Here is a 25,970-nt window from a genome sequence, read left to right on the forward strand (position 1 = left end):
GAGATATGGAGAGAAAGAAAGAGTGAGATATGGAGAGTGAGATATGGAGAGAAAGAGAGAGTGAGATATGGAGAATGAGATATGGAGAGAAAGAGAGAGTGAGATATGGAGAGAAAGAAAGAGTGAGATATGGAGAGTGAGATATGGAGAGAAAGAGAGAGTGAGATATGGAGAGTGAGATATGGAGAGAAAGAGAGGGTGAGATATGGAGAGTGAGATATGGAGAGAAGAGAGGTTGAGATATGGAGAGAAAGAGAGAGTGAGATATGGAGAGAAAGAAAGAGTGAGATATGGAGAGAAAGAAAGAGTGAGATATGGAGAGAAAGAGAGGGTGAGATATGGAGAATGAGATATGGAGAGAAAGAAAGAGTGAGATATGGAGAGAAAGAGAGGGTGAGATATGGAGAGATGCCCTCCTCTTACTCTCAAGTTGCACAGATGATTTTATTCTTCTCTCAAGTGGAAGATCCTCATGACTGAGAAGGGAAAGTCCCTTGTCTCTTTTAGCCTTCGTTGTGTCAATGACTCTCCAGTAACAATGGCAGTCTGTTTCACCGTGTTTTAAAACAATTATAATATTCTGTCATTATACACTTATACACATCTGTCAAATTCCATATAGGCCGCTAAGGTCACGCCGCAGTATGCACCGTACATAGTTTTTGTGTAGGCCCACTTATGGTATTCCATTGTTATGATGAAGTGGATGATTCCTTGTATGTACACTAATGTACAAAGCATTGAGTATAGCGTCACTTTTAGAGGGCTTTCTGAATGGTTTCACTGAGGGGTCACTGAAGACCTACACATACATTCTCTAATAGGTAGCCCAACAGTTAGTGGCGAGCCAGCAACCGGAGGGTTGCTAGTTTGAATCCTGAGTCTGAAGAGTGTTGTGCGTGCATGTGCACCGTCCATAATTTCAGCCTGGTTACTCCATGGGTTCATGTTTCTCTAGTCCTCAGGGGCCACAGCCATTCCTGTCCTTTTTCCCAATGTCTGCCTGGTACGGCGCAGCAGGATAGCCTAGTGGTTAGAGCGTTGGGGTTGCAAGTTCAAATCCCCGAGCTGACAAGGTACAAATCTGTCGTTCTGCCCCTGGACAGTTAACCCACTGTTCCTTGGCCATCATTGAAAATAAGAATTTGTTCTTAACTGACTTGCCTAGTTAAATAAAGGTAAATAAAAATAAAGGCACCGATTCCTACACACACACTCCGCCCCCAGCAGACACCATGCTTGTTTCAAACACAGACATGGCACACTAGCACACATAAGAACACACAAGGCATATATTGTATGTATTCACCTGGTTCCAAATGCCTCAGTCTCACCTTCACCCCTCCACCTCTCACTGTGCTCTGGGGCAATTATGTAGACATGTCTTATTTGACCTTTGACCCCAGCTAGAGCAAGGATGTTATGCTCAGCATATCCAAGGACAGGGAGGGGCTCTGGGAGCAACTTCACTAACCTCTCAACTCTGGGTGTGTGGGTGTGTGGGTGGGACAGAGCCTTGTACTGTAGCAACTCTCAGATCACTGCTCCCGATGTTACAGTCAGATCAACCATCAAACACATCCATCTCCTGGCCCACGTTCCCCTCTTCCTCCAGGCCGACTGCAGCCTCAGGTCAACCATCAAACACATCCATCTCCTGGCCCACTTTCCCCTCTTCCTCCAGGCCGACTGCAGCCTCAGGTCAACCATCAAACACATCCATCTCCTGGCCCACTTTCCCCTCTTCCTCCAGGCCGACTGCAGCCTCAGGTCAACCATCAAACACATCCATCTCCTGGCCCACTTTCCCCTCTTCCTCCAGGCCGACTGCAGCCTCAGGTCAACCATCAAACACATCCATCTCCTGGCCCACTTTCCCCTCTTCCTCCAGGCCGACTGCAGCCTCAGGTCAACCATCAAACACATCCATCTCCTGGCCCACTTTCCCCTCTTCCTCCAGGCCGACTGCAGCCTCAGGTCAACCATCAAACACATCCATCTCCTGGCCCACTTTCCCCTCTTCCTCCAGGCCGACTGCAGCCTCAGGTCAAGCTCAAACGAACACTGACCTATCTTCCCACCCACACTCCTTTACCTGCTGTCAATTAATGACTGAAAAGTAATTTCATCTGACAATCCCTGTTCCAGCGAGAGGCTACAGCAGAGATGTCACAGGGATGACATTTTTGACCATGTGCAGCCAAGAGCAGTTCTAATTTCTCCACTTAAGAATCTGAGACAAACTGGGTAACTTCCTTTGTACTTTGCTAATGAGTTATTGAGTTGAAACAATGCCCCGGCAAATATTGTCTGATTTACCTTGACTCCAGCAAGTTTCTGGTGCTATACTGTCTCAACGCCATCAATCTTTATGGAATATGAGTATGCTCACACTTCTCTTCGTGTCTGTACGTACTTCTCTCACTCAGTCTAACACACATTATCCCTTATTTTTCTTCCCTGAACTCTCTCTCTCTCTCTGTATTTCTCCTCTCTCTCCCCTCTATCTTTCCGCCTCTCATATTTTTTTTCTGAGCTCAACTTTCCATAGGCAGTACCTGGTAATTACCCACAATGCTACAGTCATTATTTTCCCATCTCTGCCACTAATTTGCTCCATATCGTCTCCTCACCCTGCAGACCGTTGTGTCTGGAAGGAAAGAGGGCTGAAGGGAAGAGGAAGATAGATGAAGGAAGAAAGGGAAGAGAAGTCTAGAAGAGTCCACATCCAGGACAAACAGGTGTTTGAGTGAAGGTCCACATTCAAATAGCTCCAGTTCTAATACCAAACCATGTAATCACCTGTCCCCGCCGCTTGTTTAATATTTCATCATTAGGCCAATTGAAGATAATTCAGTTAGTCGCTGTAAGTGACACATTCAATATTCAAATGAGCTGCAGGTGTGTTTACTCAGTGTGTCTTCAGAGAGAGACAGAGCTGCGGTGTGTGTGTGTGTGTGTGTGTGTGTGTGTGTGTGTGTGTGTGTGTGTGTGCGTGCGTGTGTGTGTGTGTGTGTGTGTGTGTGTGTGTGTGTGTGTGTGTGTGTGTGTGTGTGTGTGTGTGTGTGTGTGTGTGTGTGTGTGTGTGTGTGTGTGTGTGTGTGTGTGTGTGTGTGTGTGTGTGTGTGTGTGTGTGTGTGTGTGTGTTTGCATGTAACCTGGAGACCTGTCACTTGTCAGCCCTTTAAATAAAACACACCTCATCCCCACTCTCTGTCTCACTCTCTTTCTCTCTTTTTCTCAAGTCAGTGTCTGTAGCCATGAAGTGCTTTGAAAGGCTGGTCATGACTCACATCAACACCATCATCCCAGACACCCTGGACCCAGTCCAATTCACATACCGCCCCAACAGATCCACAGATGACGCTATCTCTGTTGCACTCCACACTGACCCTTTCCCACATGGACAAGAGGAACACCTACATGAGAATGCTGTTCATTCACTACAGCTCAACATTCAACACCATAATGCCCTCAAAGCTCATCACAACGCTAAGGACTCTGGGATTAAACACCTCCCTCTGCAACTGGATCCTGTGCTTCCTGACAGGATCCCCCAAGTGGTGATGGTAGGCGACAACACATATTCCAAGCTGACCCTCAAAAAGGGGGCCCCTTGGGGTGCATGCTTAGTCTCCTCCTGTACTCCCTGTTCACCCACGACTGCGAGGCCGCGCACGACTCCAACACCATCATTAAGTTTGCAGACGACACAACGATGCTGGGCCTAATCACCAACGACGATGAGACAGCCACCAGGGAGATGGTCAGAGACTTGGCAGTGTGGTGCCAGGACAACAATCTCTCCCTCCAACATCAGCAAGACAAAGGATCTGTTTGTGGACTACAGGAAACGGAGGACCGAGCACACCCCCATCCACGTCAGCGGGGCTGTAGTGGAGCAGGTCAAGAGTTTCAAGTTCCTCGGTGCCCACATCACTAAGGAATTATCGTGGTCTACACACATCAACGCAGTCATGAAGAATGCCTCTTCCCCCTCAGGAGGCTGAAAAGAATTAGCATGGGCCCTCAGATCCTCACAAAGTTATGCAGCTGAACCATTGAAAGCATCTTAATTGGCTGCATCACCGCTTGGTATGGCAACTGTTTGGCATCCGACCACAAGGTGTTAAAGAGGTTAGTGACTGGGGCCGAGCTCCCTGCCATCCAAGACCTTCACACCAGACGGTGTCAGAGAAAGACCCAACAAATTGTCAAGGACTCCACAACACAAGTCATATGCTATTCTCTCTGTTACCGCATGGCAAGCAGTACTGATGCACCAAATCAGGAACCAACAGGACCCTGAACAGCTTCTACCCCCAAGCCATAAGACTGTTAAATAGTTCAATGGTTTACCGGACTATTTGCTTCGACCCTTTCTACACTAACTGTTATAACTAATACCTGTGTTTAGAAATTTGGGCAAAAAAATAACTACTGAAATATCACATTTACATAACATTTACATTTACATTTAAGTCATTTAGCAGACGCTCTTATCCAGAGCGACTTACAAATTGGTGCATTCACCTTATGACATCCAGTGGAACAGTCACTTTACAATAGTGCATCTAAGTCTTAAAGGGGGGGGGGTGAGAAGGATTACTTATCCTATCCTAGGTATTCCTTAAAGAGGTGGGGTTTCAGGTGTCTCCGGAAGGTGGTGATTGACTCCGCTGTCCTGGCGTCGTGAGGGAGTTTGTGCCACCATTGGGGGGCCAGAGCAGCGAACAGTTTTGACTGGGCTGAGCGGGAACTGTACTTCCTCAGTGGTAGGGAGGCGAGCAGGCCAGAGGTGGATGAACGCAGTGCCCTTGTTTGGGTGTAGGGCCTGATCAGAGCCTGGAGGTACTGAGGTGCCGTTCCCCTCACAGCTCCGTAGGCAAGCACCATGGTCTTGTAGCGGATGCGAGCTTAAACTGGAAGCCAGTGGAGAGAGCGGAGGAGCGGGGTGACGTGAGAGAACTTGGGGAGGTTGAACACCAGACGGGCTGCGGCGTTCTGGATGAGTTGTAGGGGGTTTAATGGCACAGGCAGGGAGCCCAGCCAACAGCGTGTTGCAGTAATCCAGACGGGAGATGACAAGTGCCTGGATTAGGACCTGCTCCGCTTCCTGTGTGAGGCAGGGTCGTACTCTGCGGATGTTGTAGAGCATGAACCTACAGGAACGGGCCACCGCCTTGATGTTAGTTGAGAACGACAGGGTGTTGTCCAGGATCACGCCAAGGTTCTTAGCGCTCTGGGAGGAGGACACAATGGAGTTGTCAACCGTGATGGTGAGATCATGGAACGGGCAGTCCTTCCCCGGGAGGAAGAGCAGCTCCGTCTTGCCGAGGTTCAGCTTGAGGTGGTGATCCGTCATCCACACTGATATGTCTGCCAGACATGCAGAGATGCGATTCGCCACCTGGTCATCAGAAGGGGGAAAGGAGAAGATTAATTGTGTGTCGTCTGCATAGCAATGATAGGAGAGACCATGTGAGGTTATGACAGAGCCAAGTGACTTGGTGTATAGCGATAATAGGAGAGGGCCTAGAACAGAGCCCTGGGGGACACCAGTGGTGAGAGCGCGTGGTGAGGAGACAGATTCTCGCCACGCCACCTGGTAGGAGCGACCTGTCAGGTAGGACGCAATCCAAGCGTGGGCCGCGCCGGAGATGCCCAACTCGGAGAGGGTGGAGAGGAGGATATGATGGTTCACAGTATCGAAGGCAGCCGATAGGTCTAGAAGGATGAGAGCAGAGGAGAGAGAGTTAGCTTTAGCAGTGCGGAGCGCCTCAGTGATACAGAGAAGAGCAGTCTCAGTTGAATGACTAGTCTTGAAACCTGACTGATTTGGATCAAGAAGGTCATTCAGAGAGAGATAGCGGGAGTGCTGGCCAAGGACGGCACGTTCGAGAGTTTTGGAGAGAAAAGAAAGAAGTGATACTGGTCTGTAGTTGTTGACATCGGAGGGATCGAGTGTAGGTTTTTTCAGAAGGGGTGCAACTCTCGCTCTCTTGAAGACGGAACGGACGTAGCCAGCGGTCAGGGATGAGTTGATGAGCGAGGTGAGGTAAGGGAGAAGGTCTCCGGAAATGGTCTGGAGAAGAGAGGAGGGGATAGGGTCAAGCAGGCAGGCTGTTGGGCGGCCGGCCGTCACAAGACGCAAGATTTAATCTGGAGAGAGAGGGGAGAAAGAGGTCAGAGCACAGGGTAGGGCAGTGTGAGCAGAACCAGCGGTGTCGTTTGACTTAGCAAACGAGGATCGGATGTCGTCGACCTTCTTTTCAAAATGGTTGACGAAGTCATCTGCAGAGAGGGAGGAGGGGGGGAGGAGGGGGATTCAGGAGGGAGGAGAAGGTGGCAAAGAGCTTCCTAGGGTTAGAGGCAGATGCTTGGAATTTAGAGTGGTAGAAAGTGGCTTTAGCAGCAGAGACAGAGGAGGAAAATGTAGAGAGGAGGGAGTGAAAGGATGCCAGGTCCGCAGGGAGGCGAGTTTTCCTCCATTTCCGCTCGGCTGCCCGGAGCCCTGTTCTGTGAGCTCGCAATGAGTCGTCGAGCCACGGAGCGGGAGGGGAGGACCGAGCCGGCCTGGAGGATAGGGGACATAGAGAGTCAAAGGATGCAGAAAGGGAGGAGAGGAGGGTTGAGGAGGCAGAATCAGGAGATAGGTTGGAGAAGGTTTGAGCAGAGGGAAGAGATGATAGGATGGAAGAGGAGAGAGTAGCGGGGGAGAGAGAGCGAAGGTTGGGACGGCGCGATACCAACCGAGTAGGGGCAGTGTGGGAGGTGTTGGATGAGAGCGAGAGGGAAAAGGATACAAGGCAGTGGTCGGAGACTTGGAGGGGAGTTGCAATGAGGTTAGTGGAAGAACAGCATCTAGTAAAGATGAGGTCGAGCGTATTGCCTGCCTTGTGAGTAGGGAGGGAAGGTGAGAGGGTGAGATCAAAAGAGGAGAGGAGTGGAAAGAAGGAGGCAGAGAGGAATGAGTCAAAGGTAGACGTGGGGAGGTTAAAGTCGCCCAGAACTGTGAGAGGTGAGCCGTCCTCAGGAAAGGAGCTTATCAAGGCATCAAGCTCATTGATGAACTCTCCCAGGGAACCTGGAGGGCGATAAATGATAAGGATGTTAAGCTTGAAAGGGCTGGTAACTGTGACAGCATGGAATTCAAAGGAGGCGATAGACAGATGGGTAAGGGGAGAAAGAGAGAATGACCACTTGGGAGAGATGAGGATCCCGGTGCCACCACCCCGCTGACCAGAAGCTCTCGGGGTGTGCGAGAACACGTGGGCGGACGAAGAGAGAGCAGTAGGAGTAGCAGTGTTGTCTGTGGTGATACATGTTTCCGTCGGTGCCAGGATGTCGAGGGACTGGAGGGAGGCATAGGCTGAGATGAACACTGCCTTGTTGGCCGCAGATCGGCAGTTCCAGAGGCTACCGGAGACCTGGAACTCCACATGGGTCGTGCGCGCTGGGACCACCAGATTAGGGTGGCCGCGGCCACGCGGTGTGGAGCGTTTGTATGGTCTGTGCAGAGAGGAGAGAACAGGGATAGACAGACACATAGTTGACAGGCTACAGAAGAGGCTACGCTAATGCAAAGGAGATTGGAATGACAAGTGGACTACACGTCTCGAATGTTCAGAAAGTTAAGCTTACGTAGCAAGAATCTTATTGACTAAAATGATTAAAATGATACAGTACTGCTGAAGTAGGCTAGCTGGCAGTGGCTGTGTTGTTGACTTTGTAGGCTAGCTGGCAGTGGCTGCGTTGTTGACACTACACTAATCAAGTCGTTCCGTTGAGTGTAATAGTTTCTACAGTGCTGCTATTCGGGGGCTAGCTGGCTAGCTAGCAGTGTTGATTACGTTACGTTGCGTTAAAAGAACGACAATAGCTGGCTAGCTAACCTAGAAAATCGCTCTAGACTACACAATTATCTTTGTATATTATCTAAGTATTCAGACCATTTGCTCAGTACTTTGTTGAAGCACCTTTGGCAGCGATTACAGTATCAAGTCTTCTTGGGTATGACGCTACAAGCTTGGCACTTTTTTATTTTTCTATAACCTTTATTTAACTATTTGGGGAGTTGCTCCTATTCTTCTCTGCAGATCCTGTCAAGCTCTGTTAGGTTGGATGGGGAGTGCTGCTGCACATCTATTTTCAGTTCTCTCCAGAGATGTTTGATCGGGTTCAAGTCCGGGCTCTGGCTGGGCCACTCAAGGACATTCAGAGACTTGTCCCGAAGCCACTCCTGTGTTGTCTTGGCTGTATGCTTAGGGTCGTTGTCCTATTAGAAGGTGAACCTTCAGCCAAGTCTGAGGTCCTGAGCCCTCTGGAGCAGGATTTCATCAAGGATCTCTCCGTACATCTTTGCCTGGATCCTGACCAGTCTCCCAGTTCCTGCCACTAAAAAACACCCCCACAGCATGATGCTGCCACCACCATTTGAGATGGGAGAAACTTCCAGATGTGCAACCACCTCCACAGGGGGACTCGAGAGCTTTGTCAGAATGACCATTGGGTTCTTCAAAGATCCTTCTCTCCCAATTGCTCAGTTTGGTCGGGCAAACAGCTATAGGAAGAGTATTGGTGGTTTCAAACTTCTTACATATAAGAATGATGGAGGCCACTGTGTTCTCGGGGACCTTCAATGCTGCACACATTTTTTGGTACCCTTTCCCAGATCTGCGCCTCGAAACAATCCTGTCTCGGAGCTCTACGGATAATTCCTTTACTTCACGGCTTGGTTTGTCAACTGTGAGACTGTTTATAGACAGGTGTGTGCCTTTCCATCATGTCAAATCAATGTAATTTACCACAGGTGGACTCTCATCAAGTTGATGAAACATCTCAAGGATGATGAATGGAAACAGGATGCACCTGAGCTCAATTTCGAATCTCATAGCAAATGGTCTGAATACTTATGTAAAATACGTTTTTCTTTTTTTTTCTTTTTTTTTTCTTCAAAAATGTCTAAACAACAGTTTTCGCTTTGTCTTTATGGGGTATTGTGTGTAGATTCCTGGAAACGTTATTTTATTTAATCCATTTTAGAATAAGGCTGAAACATAACAAAATGTGGAAAAAGTTAAAGGGTTTGAATATTTTCCGAAGGTAGCGTCATTACTGTGTAAATCTATGAAAGAGAATAAGAACCATGAGCCTCATAGGTTTTGTATTAAAGTCAATGTACCCAAGCGAGGACGGAAACTAGCTGTCCTCCGGCTACCCCATGGTGCTACCCTACAGAGTGCTGTTGAGGCTAATGTATTCCTCCAAACAGTGTGTTTTAATCAATGATTTGGTGACATGAATGTATTTAATTTAGTTTTATCTAAAAATGATCGCTTTTTTATGTTTCACTATTTTTATGGTCCTCCCCTTCCTCTGAGGAGGAGCCTCCACTGGTACATACAGTGCCTTGTGAAAGTATTCGGCCCCTTTGAACTTTGCGACCTTTTGCCACATTTCAGGCTTCAAACATAAAGATATAAAACTGTATTTTTTTTGTGAAGAATCAACAACAAGTGGGACACAATCATGAAGTGGAACGACATTTATTGGATATTTCAAACTTTTTTAACAAATCAAAAACGGAAAAATTGGGCGTGCAAAATTATTCAGCCCCTTTAATTTCAGTGCAGCAAACTCTCTCCAGAAGTTCAGTGAGGATCTCTGAATGATCCAATGTTGACCTAAATGACTAATGATGATAAATACAATCCACCTGTGTGTAATCAAGTCTCTGTATAAATGCACCTGCACTGTGATAGTCTCAGAGGTCCGTTAAAAGCGCAGAGAGCATCATGGAAGAACAAGGAACACACCAGGCAGGTCCGAGATACTGTTGTGAAGAAGTTTAAAGCCGGATTTTGATACAAAAAGATTTCCCAAGCTTCCCCAAACATTTCCCAAACATCCCAAGGAGCACTGTGCAAGCGATAATATTGAAATGGAAGGAGTATCAGACCACTGCAAATCTACCAAGACCTGGCCGTCCCTCTAAACTTTCAGCTCATACAAGGAGAAGACTGATTAGAGATGCAGCCAAGAGGCCCATGATCACTCTGGATGAACTGCAGAGATCTACAGCTGAGGTGGGAGACTCTGTCCATAGGACAACAATCAGTCGTATATTGCACAAATCTGGCCTTTATGGAAGAGTGGCAAGAAGAAAGCCATTTCTTAAAGATATCCATACAAAGTGTCGTTTAAAGTTTGCCACAAGCCACCTGGGAGACACACCAAACATGTGGAAGAAGGTGCTCTGGTCAGATGAAACCAAAATGGAACTTTTTGGCAACAATGTGAAACGTTATGTTTGGCGTAAAAGCAACACAGCCCATCACCCTGAACACACCATCCCCACTGTCAAACATGGTGGTGGCAGCATCATGGTTTGAGCCTGCTTTTCTTCAGCAGGGACAGGGAAGATGGTTAAAATTGATAGGAAGATGGATGGAGCCAAATACAGGACCATTCTGGAAGAAAACCTGATGGAGTCTGCAAAAGACCTGAGACTGGGACGGAGATTTGTCTTCCAACAAGACAACGATCCAAAACATAAAGCAAAATCTACAATGGAATGGTTCAAAAATAAACATATCCAGGTGTTAGAATGGCCAAGTCAAAGTCCAGACCTGAATCCAATCGAGAATCTGTGGAAAGAACTGAAAACTGCTGTTCACAAATGCTCTCCATCCAACCTCACTGAGCTCGAGCTGTTTTGCAAGGAGGAATGGGAAAAAATGTCAGTCTCTCGATGTGCAAAACTGATAGACATACCCCAAGCGACTTACAGCTGTAATCTCAGCAAAAGGTGGCGCTACAAAGTTTTAACTTAAGGGGGCTGAATAATTTTGCACGCCCAATTTTTCAGTTTTTGATTTGTTAAAAAAGTTTGAAATATCCAATAAATGTTGTTCCACTTCATGATTGTGTCCCACTTGTTGTTGATTCTTCACAAAAAAATACAGTTTATATCTTTATGTTTGAAGCCTGAAATGTGGCAAAAGGTTGCAAAGTTCAAGGGGGCCGAATACTTTCGCAAGGCACTGTATCTACCTCAATTGCCTCGAAACCCCGCACATTGACTCGATACTGCTACCCAGTGTATACAGCCCCGTTATCGTTACTCATTGTGTATTTATTATGTTTCTATTTTCCATTAGTTCTATATATTATCTCTGCGTTGTTGGCAAAGGCCTGTAAGTAAGCAGCTCACTTTTAGTCTACACCTGTAGACTGTCTGAGCACTATCTATTTCCTGGGAGGGAGCGAGAGAATCAAATCAAATCAAATCAAATTTTATTTGTCACATACACATGGTTAGCAGATGTTAATGCGAGTGTAGCGAAATGCTTGTGCTTCTAGTTCTGACAATGCAGTGATAACCAACAAGTAATCTAACTAACAATTCCAAAACTACTGTCTTATACACAGTGTAAGGGGATAAAGAATATGTACATAAGGATATATGAATGAGTGATGGTACAGAGCAGCATACAGTAGATGGTATCGAGTACAGTATATACATATGAGATGAGTATGTAGACAAAGTAAACAAAGTGGCATAGTTAAAGTGGCTAGTGATACATGTATTACATAAGGATGCAGTCGATGATATAGAGTACAGTATATACGTATGCATATGAGATGAATAATGTAGGGTAAGTAACATTATATAAGGTAGCATTGTTTAAAGTGGCTAGTGATATATTTACATCATATACCATCAATTCCCATTATTAAAGTGGCTGGAGTTGGGTCAGTGTCAATGACAGTGTGTTGGCAGCAGCCACTCAATGTTAGTGGTGGCTGTTTAACAGTCTGATGGCCTTGAGATATAAGCTGTTTTTCAGTCTCTCGGTCCCAGCTTTGATGCACCTGTACTGACCTCGCCTTCTGGATGATAGCGGGGTGAACAGGCAGTGGTTCGGGTGGTTGATGTCCTTGATGATCTTTATGGCCTTCCTGTAACATCGGGTGGTGTAGGTGTCCTGGAGGGCAGGTAGTTTGCCCCCGGTGATGCGTTGTGCAGACCTCACTACCCTCTGGAGAGCCTTACGGTTGAGGGCGGAGCAGTTGCCGTACCAGGCAGTGATACAGCCCGCCAGGATACTCTCGATTGTGCATCTGTAGAAGTTTGTGAGTGCTTTTGGTGACAAGCCGAATTTCTTCAGCCTCCTGAGGTTGAAGAGGCGCTGCTGCGCCCTCTTCACGACGCTGTCAGTGTGAGAACAGCTGCATTGCTTGGTTTTTGTATATGCACTTTGTGACAACCGCTGGTGTAAAAAGGCCTTTATTTGATTGATCGATGGAAGGAGACGGATTGATTATAATTTGTTTTAGCGTGATATTCCACATGCCCGTATTGCAAGAATATTTTGTCTTTTTTCTTTTGAGCGCTTGTTCTGCCGTTGTCTTTTTGCCCTTGTCTCCTTCACTCCTGCTGTGCTGTGGACACCTTCCCATTGACACACACACATCAAGCCCCGGCCACTCACAACAACAGCGATGAGAGATTGCTTCTTCCTCTCTGACAAGCGGTTTCAACTCACTGTTTGCATTTAAGGTTTGGTCCAACAGAATCGGTCATATTGATGCCGAAACATATGTAGCCACTATGTTACTGTGATCGAGAAGATGATCTTTCTATCTACACCCTTTTTATGTCTTAACAACTCAATTTGTGCATAGAGCAGGCACTACTAAAACCGGAGTACCAATCTGTGTTTTATAAATGTGCAATAAGCATAAAACCAACTGTTCTACTTTGTTAACTAGCAAATAGTTCCAGGTTGGTTAAACTTGAAATATAAAGATTAGCTGGTTATGAGACCTGTGTTTAATTTTCTGCAATTCCTGCCACAATAAATGAGTCATTATGAGTGAATATGCAGTATGCATGGTTCTGGTTCAATTTGGAACCAAAATGTCATTTTTATAGACAGACTTGAAAGCCAGATCAGTGATTACTACAAATAAGCACGTTAAACCATTTTGATGAAATAATGCCATTATTAGTTGGTATGATGGTTGTGGAAGGTTTATATTTAGCCTAATGTCATTTTACAAGCCCTGAATTCATTAGATTACTGCTGACTGTTTGAAATGCAGTGTATTGACCTTAATTATACAACAAAGCTTATTTAGATACGTTTTTTTTAACAGAAATCTAAATATATATTGTGAATCGCCCATAAGTTAAAAAAATAAATAATAATCATTATTGAGATATAATGTTTAGGCCATATCGCCCAGCCCTAGGAGGGAGGGGAAGCCCGTAGTGGTTGTTTGTCAGTGTGTGTTGATACTGTTAGATTCATTCTTTCCTGGGTTGGTGGGCTGGGGTGTTTGTCTTGGCGTTAGTGCTGTTATTGTGGCCATAGCTGGGTTCTCTCCTCTCCCTGCTTCTCATAAATGTCCTGTAAACAGAGAGGAGAAAGTGGGGAAAGAAAACAGACAGTGAGTTTCTGGAGGACTGTGGGAGTGTGTGGGTCTCAATGATGAGAGGGGTGTGGATGGGTGGGGAATTGAAAGCACTGGTTGTCTTTGTACTGTTTTATCCTCCTCTTTCAAACAAGGCAAAGTTTGATCAAGGGCGTTGGTCAGCAGACTCTTTCGTATCAAATAAAATGTTGTTGATTACATACACATGGTTAGCAGATGTTAATGCGAGTGTAGCGGAATGCTTGTGCTTCTAGTTCCGACAGTGCAGTAATATCTAACAAGTAATCTAACAATTTCACAACTACTTAATACATACAAATCTAAGTAAAGGGATGGAATAAGAATATATACATACACTACCAGTCAAAAGTTTTAGTTTGTGAGGGTTGTAGGTGAAAAGCCACATTTTTTCAGCATCCTGAGGTTGAAGAGGCGCTGTTGCACCTTCTTCCCCACACTGTCTGTGTGAGTGGACCATTTCAGTTTGTCCACGATCTGCACGCCGGGGAACTTAAAACTCTCCACCTTCTCCACTGCTGTCCTGTCGATGTGGATAGGTGGGTGCTCCCTCTGCAGTCCACGATCATCTCCTTTGTTTTGTTGATGTTTAGTGAGAGGTTATTTTCCTGGCACCACACTGAGTGCCCTCACCTCCTCCCTGTAGGCTGTCTCGTTGTTGTTGGTAATCAAGCCCACTTGATGTGTTGTCTGCAAACTTGATGATTGAGTTGGAGGCGTGCATGGCCACGCAGTCATGGGTTTACAGGGAGTACAGGAGGGGGCTTAGCATGCACACTTGTGGGGCCCCAGTGTTGAGGATCAGTGAAGTGGAGATATTGTATCCTACCTTCACCACCTGAGAGCGGCACGTCAGGAAGTCCAGGACCCAATTGCACAGGGTGGGGTTGAGACCCAGATCCTCAAGCTTAATAATGAGATTGGAGTTTACTGTGGTGTTGAATACTGAGCTGTAGTCAATGAACAGCATTCTTACATAGGCATTCCTCTTATCAAGATGGGATAGGGCAGTGTGCAGTGTGATTGTGATTGCATCGTCTGTGGGCCTATTCGGGCTGTATGCAAATTGGAGTGGGTCTAGGGTGTCAGGTAGGTTGGAGGTGATATGGTCCTTGACTAGTCTCTCAAAGCACTTCATGATGACGGAGGTCAATCTTAAAGTGTGGATTCCGATTTGTCAGACAAACTTTGAATAGTTCTTGTCACGGATACATCCTGTTTGAGTTTCTGCCTATAGGACTGGAGGAGCAAAATGGAGTCGTTGTCAGATTTGCCGAAGGAAGGGTAGCGGAGGGCCTGGTAAGCATTGAGGAAGTTAGAGTAGCAGTGATCCAGTGTATTGCCCGCATGAGTGCTACAATCAATATGCTGATAGAATTTAGGTAGCCTTGTTCTCAAATTTGCTTTGTTAATATCCCCAGCTACAATAAATGCAGCTTCAGGCTATATGGTTTCCAGTTTGCATAGAGTCCAGTGAAGTTCCTTGAGGGCCATCGTAGTATCGGCTTGAGGGGGATATACACGGCTGTGACAATAACCGATGAGAATTCTCTTGAGAGATAATATGGTATGTGTGTGCCTGTGTTTGTGCTTATATCTGTAGATGGGCTGGTCCATTATCCATAATCAACTGCTTACTGTTCCTCCCTGCTTGCTGTCTCACGCACCTCTCACTGTTGTACAGTATATGGAGCTTTCACTACTGTGTTTGTATTAATTACATGGACACAGGTCGAGTTGTCTGATCTTTGTCTGACTGGTTAGTGAGGACTAGGTTTGAGTGACACTATACACAAGGGAGACTGTATGTCTGAGTGCAGAGAGAGAGACGCTATATCAGCCCAGTGTTCCTCGCTGATTACTGAGAGAGAGAGACGCTATATCAGCCCAGTGTTCCTCGCTGATTACTGAGAGAGAGAGAGAGAGAGAGAGAGAGAGAGAGAGAGAGAGAGAGAGAGAGACGCTATATCAGCCCAGTGTTCCTGGCTGATTACAGAGAGAGAGAGAGAGAGACGCTATATCAGCCCAGTGTTCCTGGCTGATTACAGAAGAGAGAGAGAGAGAGAGAGAGAGAGAGAGAGATGCTATATCAGCCCAGTGTTCCTCGCTGATTACTGAGAGAGAGAGAGAGAGAGAGAGAGAGAGAGAGAGAGAGAGAGAGAAGAGAGACGCTATATCAGCCCAGTGTTCCTCGCTGATTACTGAGAAAGAGAGAGAGAGGCTATATCAGCCCAGTGTTCCTCGCTGATTACTGAGAGAGAGAGAGAGACGTTATATCAGCCCAGTGTTCCTCGCTGATTACTGGGAGAGAGAGAGAGAGAGAGAGAGAGAGAGAGAGAGAGAGAGAGAGAGAGAGAGAGAGAGAGAGAGAGAGAGAGAGAGAGAGAGAGACTGTCAACCTGCCCAGCTAGCTAGATCTGAGATAATCATTTAACATTACACTGTCTCCCTCTCCTCTGCGACTCACTCCATCACTCTTTTGATCTATTTTTGACTCCTCCAAAGGGCTATGAATTAATGCAAATCAAAGAATCATTCACTCAAAAAGTAAGATAAGCAACATAAATGTACAGATTTTTGGGTATATGGTAACCGTGTGGACAGCTCACTGGAAGCCTGAGAGGACCCTTATATTGTCTATTCAAGAGAGAGGACAAACTGTCTATACGCTATTCACTGTTGGCTACTGTCAACAGTGCCACAATCAATCGGCACTCATACACATGCACTTCAAAACACCAGTGACAGTCATCACTTGAAGATGCTGGCAACAGGTGAGCAGTAGGGAATGTCAGACCTGGCACACACATTGGATGACCAGAGGGGGAAAAAGGAAAAGTAAGAAATAACTAATTTGGCAGGCGTGTAACAGGAAGCTAGTCTCTGAGGGTGCCCGCTTCACAAGAGCTAATTAACCCTGGGAAATAAGAACCTCAATATGTAAATGCTGTTTAGATAATGCAAAGTGCTATTGGGCCAGGTAGCCAAATAGAGGAGGTGGGTGGGCGTTGGGGCCAGCTGTCGGGATTCTGTGCTCGGGTGATAAGGGGAAGACGCTACCTGTTTGTCATGACGATCAAGCCGGTGCTGTCCAAAGCTAGCGTTAAAAAAAATCTGAGCTACCTTATACTGTGACATGCTGAAACTGGACCTCACAGAACACACAGCTAACGGAGAGGTAAAGAAAGGTTGCTAGCTATATTTGGTTATGAAAGGTTTTTACACAAATTACTTCAGATTAGCTAGAGCCACACAGAGCAGTCCTTCATACACAGCACCTAGCCATTTAAATACCTTGATGCTCTTGTCTCTATTCAATTATTATGGGGGCATTCGGCTGTTAGTGAGAACCACATACCAGATTTCTAACAGGGTCGTTAACAATTGAGTTTTCAGAGTATTCTAGACGTCGGAGTAAAACAAGAATTTAACATCCATATAGTGGCCATTAGACTTCAAATGTTTGCAGGTGCAACCGTTTGTATTAAATGTGTAATTTGTTTTCACGTGCCCATTTCTTACCATTAAGAACCAACGATGTGCTAACTTTTTGTAGCATTTCTAACAATGTTAACTTTTTCAGCCGAAGCGCAGACGGGTTGAACAACTTGGTTGCTCGGCTGAGGTTATCAATTAACCTACACACTGAAGAAGGCTACAATGCCTAAACGTCTGTGTACAGTGTCCCTGATGCAGTGAAAATAAAACATTTGAGTATGGACCCATTACGCCTTTTGTTAATCAATAAATGCAAACATATATTTTGATTAACTAGCTAGTTAACATTACCTAGCTAGTGTTACATTGCTTGTCCAGCAGCTAGCTAACACCAGCCATCTAAAAGATAGCTAACAGTTAGCTAACAACCAGGCAAAGAATGGTAGCTAGCTATATTTGGTTATGGAATGTTTTTGCACAAATTATTTCAGCCGTTACCTAGCTAGCTAGCTAGCTAGCTAGAGCCAGACAACAACAGCTGACCTTGACACATATGCTAGCTAAAGTTACTCACATCCAAATGCCAATCCTATGTTTGTCCACAAGACATAACTAGTTAGCTAGCTACATCATAAACAACACCAAACGTTTATTGTCACTCTGCTACCGTACAGTGCATGCAATGAGCTTTTGTAACAATAGCTAGCTAGCTAGCTAGCTACCTACTCCATAGTCCAAGTCATGTTAAGAGCTCTCTACATTTCACTGTCAGACAGGACACAACACAAACTGTAGCTGAGAAAGTATAAAAGCAAAGCTTGCTTTCATATAATTAACCCTCCTGTTGTGTTAGTTTCATGTTCATTAATTCTGTGCTCCCGGTCCAAAATGACCGCCCCATTATAGCTGATTATAAATCCATAATAATACATACATTTTCACCTAATGTTGTGTTACATCTTTATATCAACTTAAGTTCTTGTGAACATTACACGTTTTGAACTTCTATTTGCTATTAACCTGAGCTCATTCAACTTGTTTTTGAGTTTAAAAAAAGCATAATGTATGGATTATTTTGACTAAACAAATGCTCAGATGAAACATAGTGCTATTTATCACAGACGACTTTGTGTCAAAGTTTAACAAGGACTCTGTCCTCCTCACCAGTATCATGATCAAAGATATGATCAAGAGCCTCACATACAGTATATTGTTTGGTCATTGTGTTGCCACAGAATGAATTGTGAGCAAGGCCTCAAAAAAGCTTTATATACCAGAGCTGTGAGAAAAGTTCTATATATTATTGAAACAATGTTGCAATTGTTTGTTAGAATGCCAACAGGTGTGGTTCCCTTGGGGGAAAGATTCTATTGGGGAAAGGTTCCTGTGGGGGAAAGATTCTATTGGGGAAAGGTTCCTGTGGGGGTTGCCATGGATGCCAAGAAGGGGAGTGAGGTGTGCATATGTGCTCAAACACACATGCATGAATGGGTATGTGACTGAACTCAATGTTATACACTTATTGTAGTCTCACCCATTCATTTCTAATGACCGGTCATTTTTGACCTGGAACACCACAGGTGTACAAAAGTTCAATAAAATACCCAAAATGTAATGAAAATCATCTCAATGTATTTTGTGTGTTCAGATGCCCTGTGTGTACAATGTCATGGAACCTTATGACAACCGATTAAATGAACAACATTTTTTCAGAGAGAACTTGTAAATCGGTCTAATTTGACCGGAACACAGCAAGAGGGATAAAAGAGTTTGAAATGGTAGTGTAATGGGATTAGGGTAGTGTGTGACAAATCCAATACTTTAACTTGTATGCAGTAGAAATCACACTGTTGTGGGAGAACCTCCTCCAAGAGTATGAATTACGCTGTTTGAGATGTTTTCCTAGTCAACCTGCCTACACATTGTTTGAAGTACAGTAGACCAACATAGCTACTGTAGTAGGTCAAAGCTGTGTTCTGGAAAACCTTGGTAGAGTAGGCATCGCGGTGCCCATGTAAATGTTCTTCATGTTGAGCTTCAAACCAATGTCTACTTCTCAATTACGAGGGATGAGGGAAAGGAAGAAGGTCATGTGTGTAAGTCCATATGACCACCTAACAAGCCTCAGTAGGGAAGGTCATGTGAAGAGAGAGAGAACAGCAGGTGTAGTTTGAGGGAGGGAGGGAGGGATTATGAAACAGAGCCCTTGTAGATGAATGGTGACTCAGCGAAGGAGAGGACGACTTCAAAGGCCTTGTTGTCACAGGCCTTCAGACAGCCAACTCTGCCCCCACCCCACCCCAACACACCCCTCCTCCCATGTTGATCAGGGTGGGGAAGGGCGCAGTGTTACCCACCTATGCATCACCCTCCGTAAAGTCTGGCTCTGAACACAACCACCCTCCCTCCTTATATAATTACAACAGCAAACATAAACAAGCCAAGAGTTTATACTTAAATCCTAACTGGTTTATCTAGCAGATTAATAAGAATGTCTAACGCCATGTTCAGGAATGGCCCTTTTCCTTTTATTCTGATTACATACAACCTTTCAACAAATATTATGGTTGAACTCAAATGTACTATTTGATAAAACATACTTTTTTGTGGGGGGGGGAACTAAATTTAAAACAATATAATATTTGTAAATGATATCATAAATAGGACTGGTGGAGTTATGTCACACATGCAGCTAACAGAAATATATGGAAATGTCACGTGGAAAGGAGAGCAAGTAAGGAACTTCTCTGTCGACCCTGCATTAAAAACCAAAATTGGTTCATCTTTTTTTTTTTTTTTACCACTCATTTAAGGACCAAAACATTTTGCCATATAGATTCTAAAGTAGTTGGGAAGATATTTTCGATGTACGGATTCCATGGTACATGGTTTATGAACTGGTATACAAAATGACACCAGATTCAAAACAGAGTTTTTGTATTTAAATTATTATACAAAATTCTTGCAACCAATAGAATGTTTTATGCAGGACCAGTTAAAAGTTTGGACACACCTACTGATTCAAAGGGGGTTCTTTATAATTGTAGAGTAATAGTGAAGACATCAAAACTATGAAATAATACATGTGGAATTACGTAGTAACCAAATAAAGTGTTAAACAAATCAAAATATATTTTATATTTGACATTCTTCAAAGTAGCCACCCTTTGCCTTGATGACAGCTTTGTACACTCTTGGCATTCTCTCAACCAGCTTCATAATTCTGTGTAGAGCCATAAATTAGTAGGGTAGTGGGTATTAGTAGTGTCCAAACTTTTGAATGGTACTGTATATAAAAACATTTAAAGCAGAAATGATTCCAATTGTTTTTTCCCCATACATTTTTGCGTAGGGGATTTTAGTTAAACAAGCCAAGAGGTTTATTTACTGTACCTCCACACACATGCACACGCACGCACACACGTGATCGCTCCAGCACAATAACAACAGCGAATCAACAACTATATTGAAAAGTATTTTGTCTGTTTTCAATACTCAATGCTTGGGTGTGAGTGGGTGTAAGCTGTGTCTTCAGTGAAATGGCACAGCATTTTCCCCTGACCTTTATGAAACAAACAGCCATTGCCTCAGATAAGCCACTAGAACCGTCAGTCACAGCATAGAGTAAAACAACCGCCCCAGACATTTAGGCTAAGTGCACATGAAGCTTTGTTACCATTTACCCCCTCTGTCAGCTAACCAGACTGTTTTTGCTCTCTCTCTGTTTTTGCTCTCTCTCTGTTTTTGCTCTCTTTGGAGTGGTTTCACCAAATGACAGAAAGGGTATTTATTTGCCTGCTGAAGATGGAGCATGGCACAAACAATTGCACTTAGTGATGCTCCGTTAAAACACAACCCACGTGTGTGGACTTTATGATGTATTGAAACTCATCTGATTTGTGTGTGCGAGTGCATGTGTGTGATTTGATTCACCATTGTTCATGCATATACTTTGTGTGAGTTGGAATGTAGCTTGGTTTAAAATACGCCTACCTACGGGGTGTTTGCCGCCATACAGGTGCTCCATTGCCGCCATACAGGTGCTCCATTGCCGCCATACAGGTGCTCCATTGCCGCCATACAGGTGCTCCATTGCCGCCATACAGGTGCTCCATTGCCGCCATACAGGTGCTCCATTGCCGCCATACAGGTGCTCCATTGCCGCCATACAGGTGCTCCATTGCCGCCATACAGGTGCTCCATTGCCGCCATACAGGTGCTCCATTGCCGCCATACAGGTGCTCCATTGCCGCCATACAGGTGCTCCATTGCCGCCATACAGGTGCTCCATTGCCGCCATACAGGTGCTCCATCGATCCTGCAGCAGTCAGTATTCCCCCCCCCCAAAAAAAAAACGCCCTCTGCCATCAGCAGTGTTTCATCTTATCACTGTCCCTGGAATAGGCCTTCATGCTTACTGTGGCAGAACCATTTCTGTTACTTTCCTTTTTTCTCTTTTTGTCTCTCATATTTAGTTTATCTTTATACAACGGGTGGGTCTAATCCTAGATGTTGATTGGTTAAAGCTACATTCCAGCCGGTGTCTTTTCGACAAGTTGCCACCGGTTAAATCTTTGACATTAAAATGCCTATTTACTCTGTTCCGTTTGACTGCCCAATCCACTGTCGCATCAGCCCAGCCAGGTAATTTATAAAGTATATCGACACTGTAAAAAGTGTTGAGACATTATCTCACATTTCTTTTAGACTGTTTAGTTTTCAACAGAGGAGATTTGTATAAACCTTGCTGTCTGTCTCTCCAACATTTGCAACAATGTTTCAATACTGAAATGCCTGCTGTCCCATATTAATGAACGTCTCAGGACGAGACAGACAGACAGGCAGCATTTCTCAGCCAGTCGAAATCATGAATCAGCTTTTTGACGTTACTGTAATTTATCCGTAGTTGGCTGGCTAGCAATAAGAATGTTGCCAGCCAGGATGTCAATAAAACATTTAGACTGAACGACTGGGTCTCATCAATAGATACAGAACAAAAGACTGAATGACTGGGTCTCATCAATAGATACAGAACAAAAGACTGAACGACTGGGTCTCATCAATAGATACAGAACAAAAGACTGAATGACTGGGTCTCATCAATAGATACAGAACAAAAGACTGAATGACTGGGTCTCATCAATAGATACAGAACAAAAGACTGAACGACTGGGTCTCATCAATAGATACAGAACAAAAGACTGAATGACTGGGTCTCATCAATAGATACAGAACAAAAGACTGAACGACTGGGTCTCATCAATAGATACAGAACAAAAGACTGAATGACTGGGTCTCATCAATAGATACAGAACAAAAGACTGAATGACTGGGTCTCATCAATAGATACAGAACAAAAGACTGAACGACTGGGTCTCATCAATAGATACAGAACAAAAGACTGAATGACTGGGTCTCATCAATAGATACAGAACAAAAGACTGAACGATTGGGTCGCTTCCCCGACAACCCTAGATTTATATCGTGACTATATGCAATAGTATGAATGAATTAATAAAAATGTTTCTAATGAAAATATGTCAATCATTATTTGCAGATGTTGGTAAACCGTTGGATAAAAGTGATAATGCCCTCGAAGCCGGTCTTTGGACTAACAACACCCGTGCCAATATATCCTCCAAACACCTGCTTCTCTGGCATTATCACTTAATTAAATCAGTCTTTAAATCAATCTGTCTATTTTTGTCTGCCTCTGATTTCTCACCCCTTCTTCAATCTTCCTCTCTCTGTTGCTCCTGTGTGTTTTGTGTTTGTTTTGGCGCTGTAACGTGAAGTCCTTGTGTTACAGGAAAACGGCTCCCCCGAGGAACACTTGCTGTACGTGTGGGACCACTTTGTGTCCAACGCTGGCGCCAGGAATGTCTTTATCGTGGCGCACAGCTACGGAGGCTTGTCATTGGTGGAGCTGGTGAGTGGTTGTTTTCCTCCTCTGATCTTGTCTCTCCCGCATCGCCCCTCTAGCCAACCACCTCTGGGACAGTCAGCCAGTGTGATAGGACAGTCAGCCAGTGTGATAGGACAGTCAGCCAGTGTGATAGGACAGTCAGCCAGTGTGATAGGACAGTCAGCCAGTGTGATAGGACAGTCGGCCAGTGTGATAGGACAGTCAACCAGTGTGATAGGACAGTCAGCCAGTGTGATAGGACAGTCAGCCAGTGTGATAGGACAGTCAGCCAGTGTGATAGGACAGTCAGCCAGTGTGATAGGACAGTCAGCCAGTGTGATAGGACAGTCAGCCAGTGTGATAGGACAGTCGGCCAGTGTGATAGGACAGTCAGCCAGTGTGATAGGACAGTCAGCCAGTGTGATAGGACAGTCGGCCAGTGTGATAGGACACAGTCGGCCAGTGTGATAGGACACAGTCGGCCAGTGTGATAGGACACAGTCAGCCAGTGTGATAGGACAGTCAGCCAGTGTGATAGGACAGTCAGCCAGTGTGATAGGACAGTCAGCCAGTGTGATAGGACAGTCAGCCAGTGGGATAGGACAGTCAGCCAGTGTGATAGGACACAGTCAGCCAGTGTGATAGGACAGTCAGCCAGTGTGATAGGACAATCAGCCAGTGGGATAGGACAGTCAGCCAGTGGGATAGGACAGTCAGCCAGTGTGATAGGACAGTCAGCCAGTGTGATAGGACAGTTAGCCAGTGTGATAGGACACAGTCAGCCAGTGTGATAGGACAGTCAGCCAGTGTGATAGGACAATCAGCCAGTGTGATAGGACAGTCAGCCAGTGGGATAGGACAGTCAGCCAGTGTGATAGGACACAGTCAGCCAGTGTGCTAGGACAGTCAGCCAGTGTGATAGGACAATAAGCCAGTGTGATAGGACAGTCAGCCAGTGTGATAGGACAGTCAGCCAGTGGGATAGGACAGTCAGCCAGTGTGATAGGACAGTCAGCCAGTGTGAGTGTGAAACGTGGTGGAATTATTACTAATAAATAATGTTTGGTTTCTTTGATAAAGTGCTGCTTCTGTTAACAAGCCAGTTCATCCCTGTTCTAGGGCACAGTCCCCTTCCTCTCCTCTGCACATCAACACAGAGAGAGGGGCAGAGAAAGAATTCAACCATGCTGCAGAGGGAAGAGGTGGAACATGTAGTTGGAGGAGGAAGAGGAGTCAGAAGGAAGGGAAGGGGAGAGGCTCCCAAAGGTGGCTGCAGAAGCTCAGGTTGAGCTTGAGGAACCATTGTCTTTGCAGGATTTATACACTGCATTAAAAGGCATGGAAAATGGAAGGGCACCGGGCATTGATGGGCTTCCCGTTGACTTTTTTAAGTCTTTTTGGGCTATGTTGGGAGAGGATTGGTTAGAAGTAGTTAATGATAGTTTAACCGGAGGGTTACTACCAATAAGCTGCAGAAGGGCTGTCCTCACCCTACTTCCCAAAAAGGGTGACCCGAGGGAGGTGGAGAACTGGAGGCCGGTGGTTTTATTGTGCACTGATTATAAGATATTGTCAAAGGTCTCTAGGTCTATTGGGTTGGATGCTGGTCTAATTTCAATTGATCAGGAAAAGGCATTTGACTGAGTTGAACATCAATATTTATGGCACACGCTTGAGGCGTTTGGGTTCAGCTCTGGTTTTATTGCCATGATAAAGGTAATATATGGTGACATTGAAAGTGTATTGAAAGTTAACGGTGGTTTGAGTGCTCCTTTTAAAGTGTGTAGAGGTATTAGGCAGGGATGTTCTTTGTCAGGAATGTTATATGCCATTGCTATAGAGCCACTACTAAATAGCATTAGAAGTCGCATTGCAGGGGTGTACTTTTCAGAGGATATTCCTCCTATTCGTCTCTCAGCCTATGCTGATGATGTAGTTGTGTTAGTGAAAAATCAAGCGGAGGTGGATAGCTTGAGTCTAATGGTTGAGCGTTTTAGGGGAATATCCTCTGCAAAGGTAAATTGGGAAAAGAGTTGTGCTTTACAGATTGGAGAATGGTCTGGAGGGATCATGGCTGTGCCAGCGGGGCTAGAATGGTGTAAGGGAGGTTTTAACCTGTTAAGTCGACCCTCTACTTTTTCAAACATTCTGTTAAAAATCGCGCAACATTTCAGCGCCCTGCTACTCAGGCCAGGAATATAGTATATGCATATAATTAGTATGTGTGGATAGAAAATACTCAGACGTTTATAAAACTGGTTAAATCACGGCTGTGACTATAACAGAACGTGCGTTTCATTGAAAAGTGCAGGAATATCTGATCACTGAAAATGGAAATGAATATCCATCCGCGACTTCAAGGAATTGTTATTCCTTGAACGTTATTAACGTGTACTAATACCTAAAGTTGCATTACAAAAGTATTTCGAAGTGTTTTGTGAAAGTTTATCGTCGACTTTTTGAATTTTAAAAAATGACGTTACTTTATGAAACGCAATTTTTTCCCGTTTATCACAGTCTTCATAGATCGATATCTAGGCTATATATGGACCGATTTAATCGAAAAAAAGACACAATAGTGATTATGGGACATCTAGGAGTGCCAACAAAGAAGATGGTCAAAGGTAATGAATGTTTTATATTTTATTTGTGCGGTTTGTGTAGCGACGACTATGCTAATAATTTGTTTACGTCCCCTGCGGGTCTTTTGGGGTGTTACATGCTATCAGATAATAGCTTCTCATGCTTTCGCCGAAAAGCATTTTAAAAATCTGACTCGTTGCCTGGATTCACAACGAGTGTAGCTTTAATTCAATACCCTGCATGTGTATTTTAATGAACGTTTGAGTTTTAACTAATACTATTAGCATTTAGCGTAGCGCATTTGCATTTCCAGAGCTCTAGATGGGACGCCTGCGTGCCAGGTAGGACCAAGAGGTTAAGTATCTTGGAGTGTACCTCGGAGATGAGGGGACTATGGAAAAAAATTGGCGTGGGGTGGTTGAAATGGTGGAAGGGAGGATGAGGAGATGGCGTTGGTTACTATCTCATATGTCATATAGGGGGCGCACTATTATAGTTAACAATGTGATTGCCTCTGCACTGTGGCATCGGTTGTCAGTTTTAGAACCATCATCTGGCCTTCTGGCTAAGATACAAGCAATTA

At 44.8% G+C, this 25,970-nt stretch overlaps 1 protein-coding gene across 1 annotated transcript in view; it reads left to right on the plus strand.

The window, feature by feature from the left end:
- Positions 1-25,970, plus strand: part of LOC124033048 (cotranscriptional regulator FAM172A homolog) — a 301,295-nt gene that overhangs the window by 223,335 nt on the left and 51,990 nt on the right. The window contains exon 8 of the mRNA XM_046344970.1: positions 22,709-22,828. Coding sequence (XP_046200926.1) covers positions 22,709-22,828 — 120 coding nt within the window. The remainder of the gene's footprint in view (positions 1-22,708; positions 22,829-25,970) is intronic.

The sequence above is a fragment of the Oncorhynchus gorbuscha genome, linkage group LG04 (assembly GCF_021184085.1).
Source record: "Oncorhynchus gorbuscha isolate QuinsamMale2020 ecotype Even-year linkage group LG04, OgorEven_v1.0, whole genome shotgun sequence".
NCBI classification, from domain to species: Eukaryota; Metazoa; Chordata; class Actinopteri; order Salmoniformes; family Salmonidae; genus Oncorhynchus; species Oncorhynchus gorbuscha.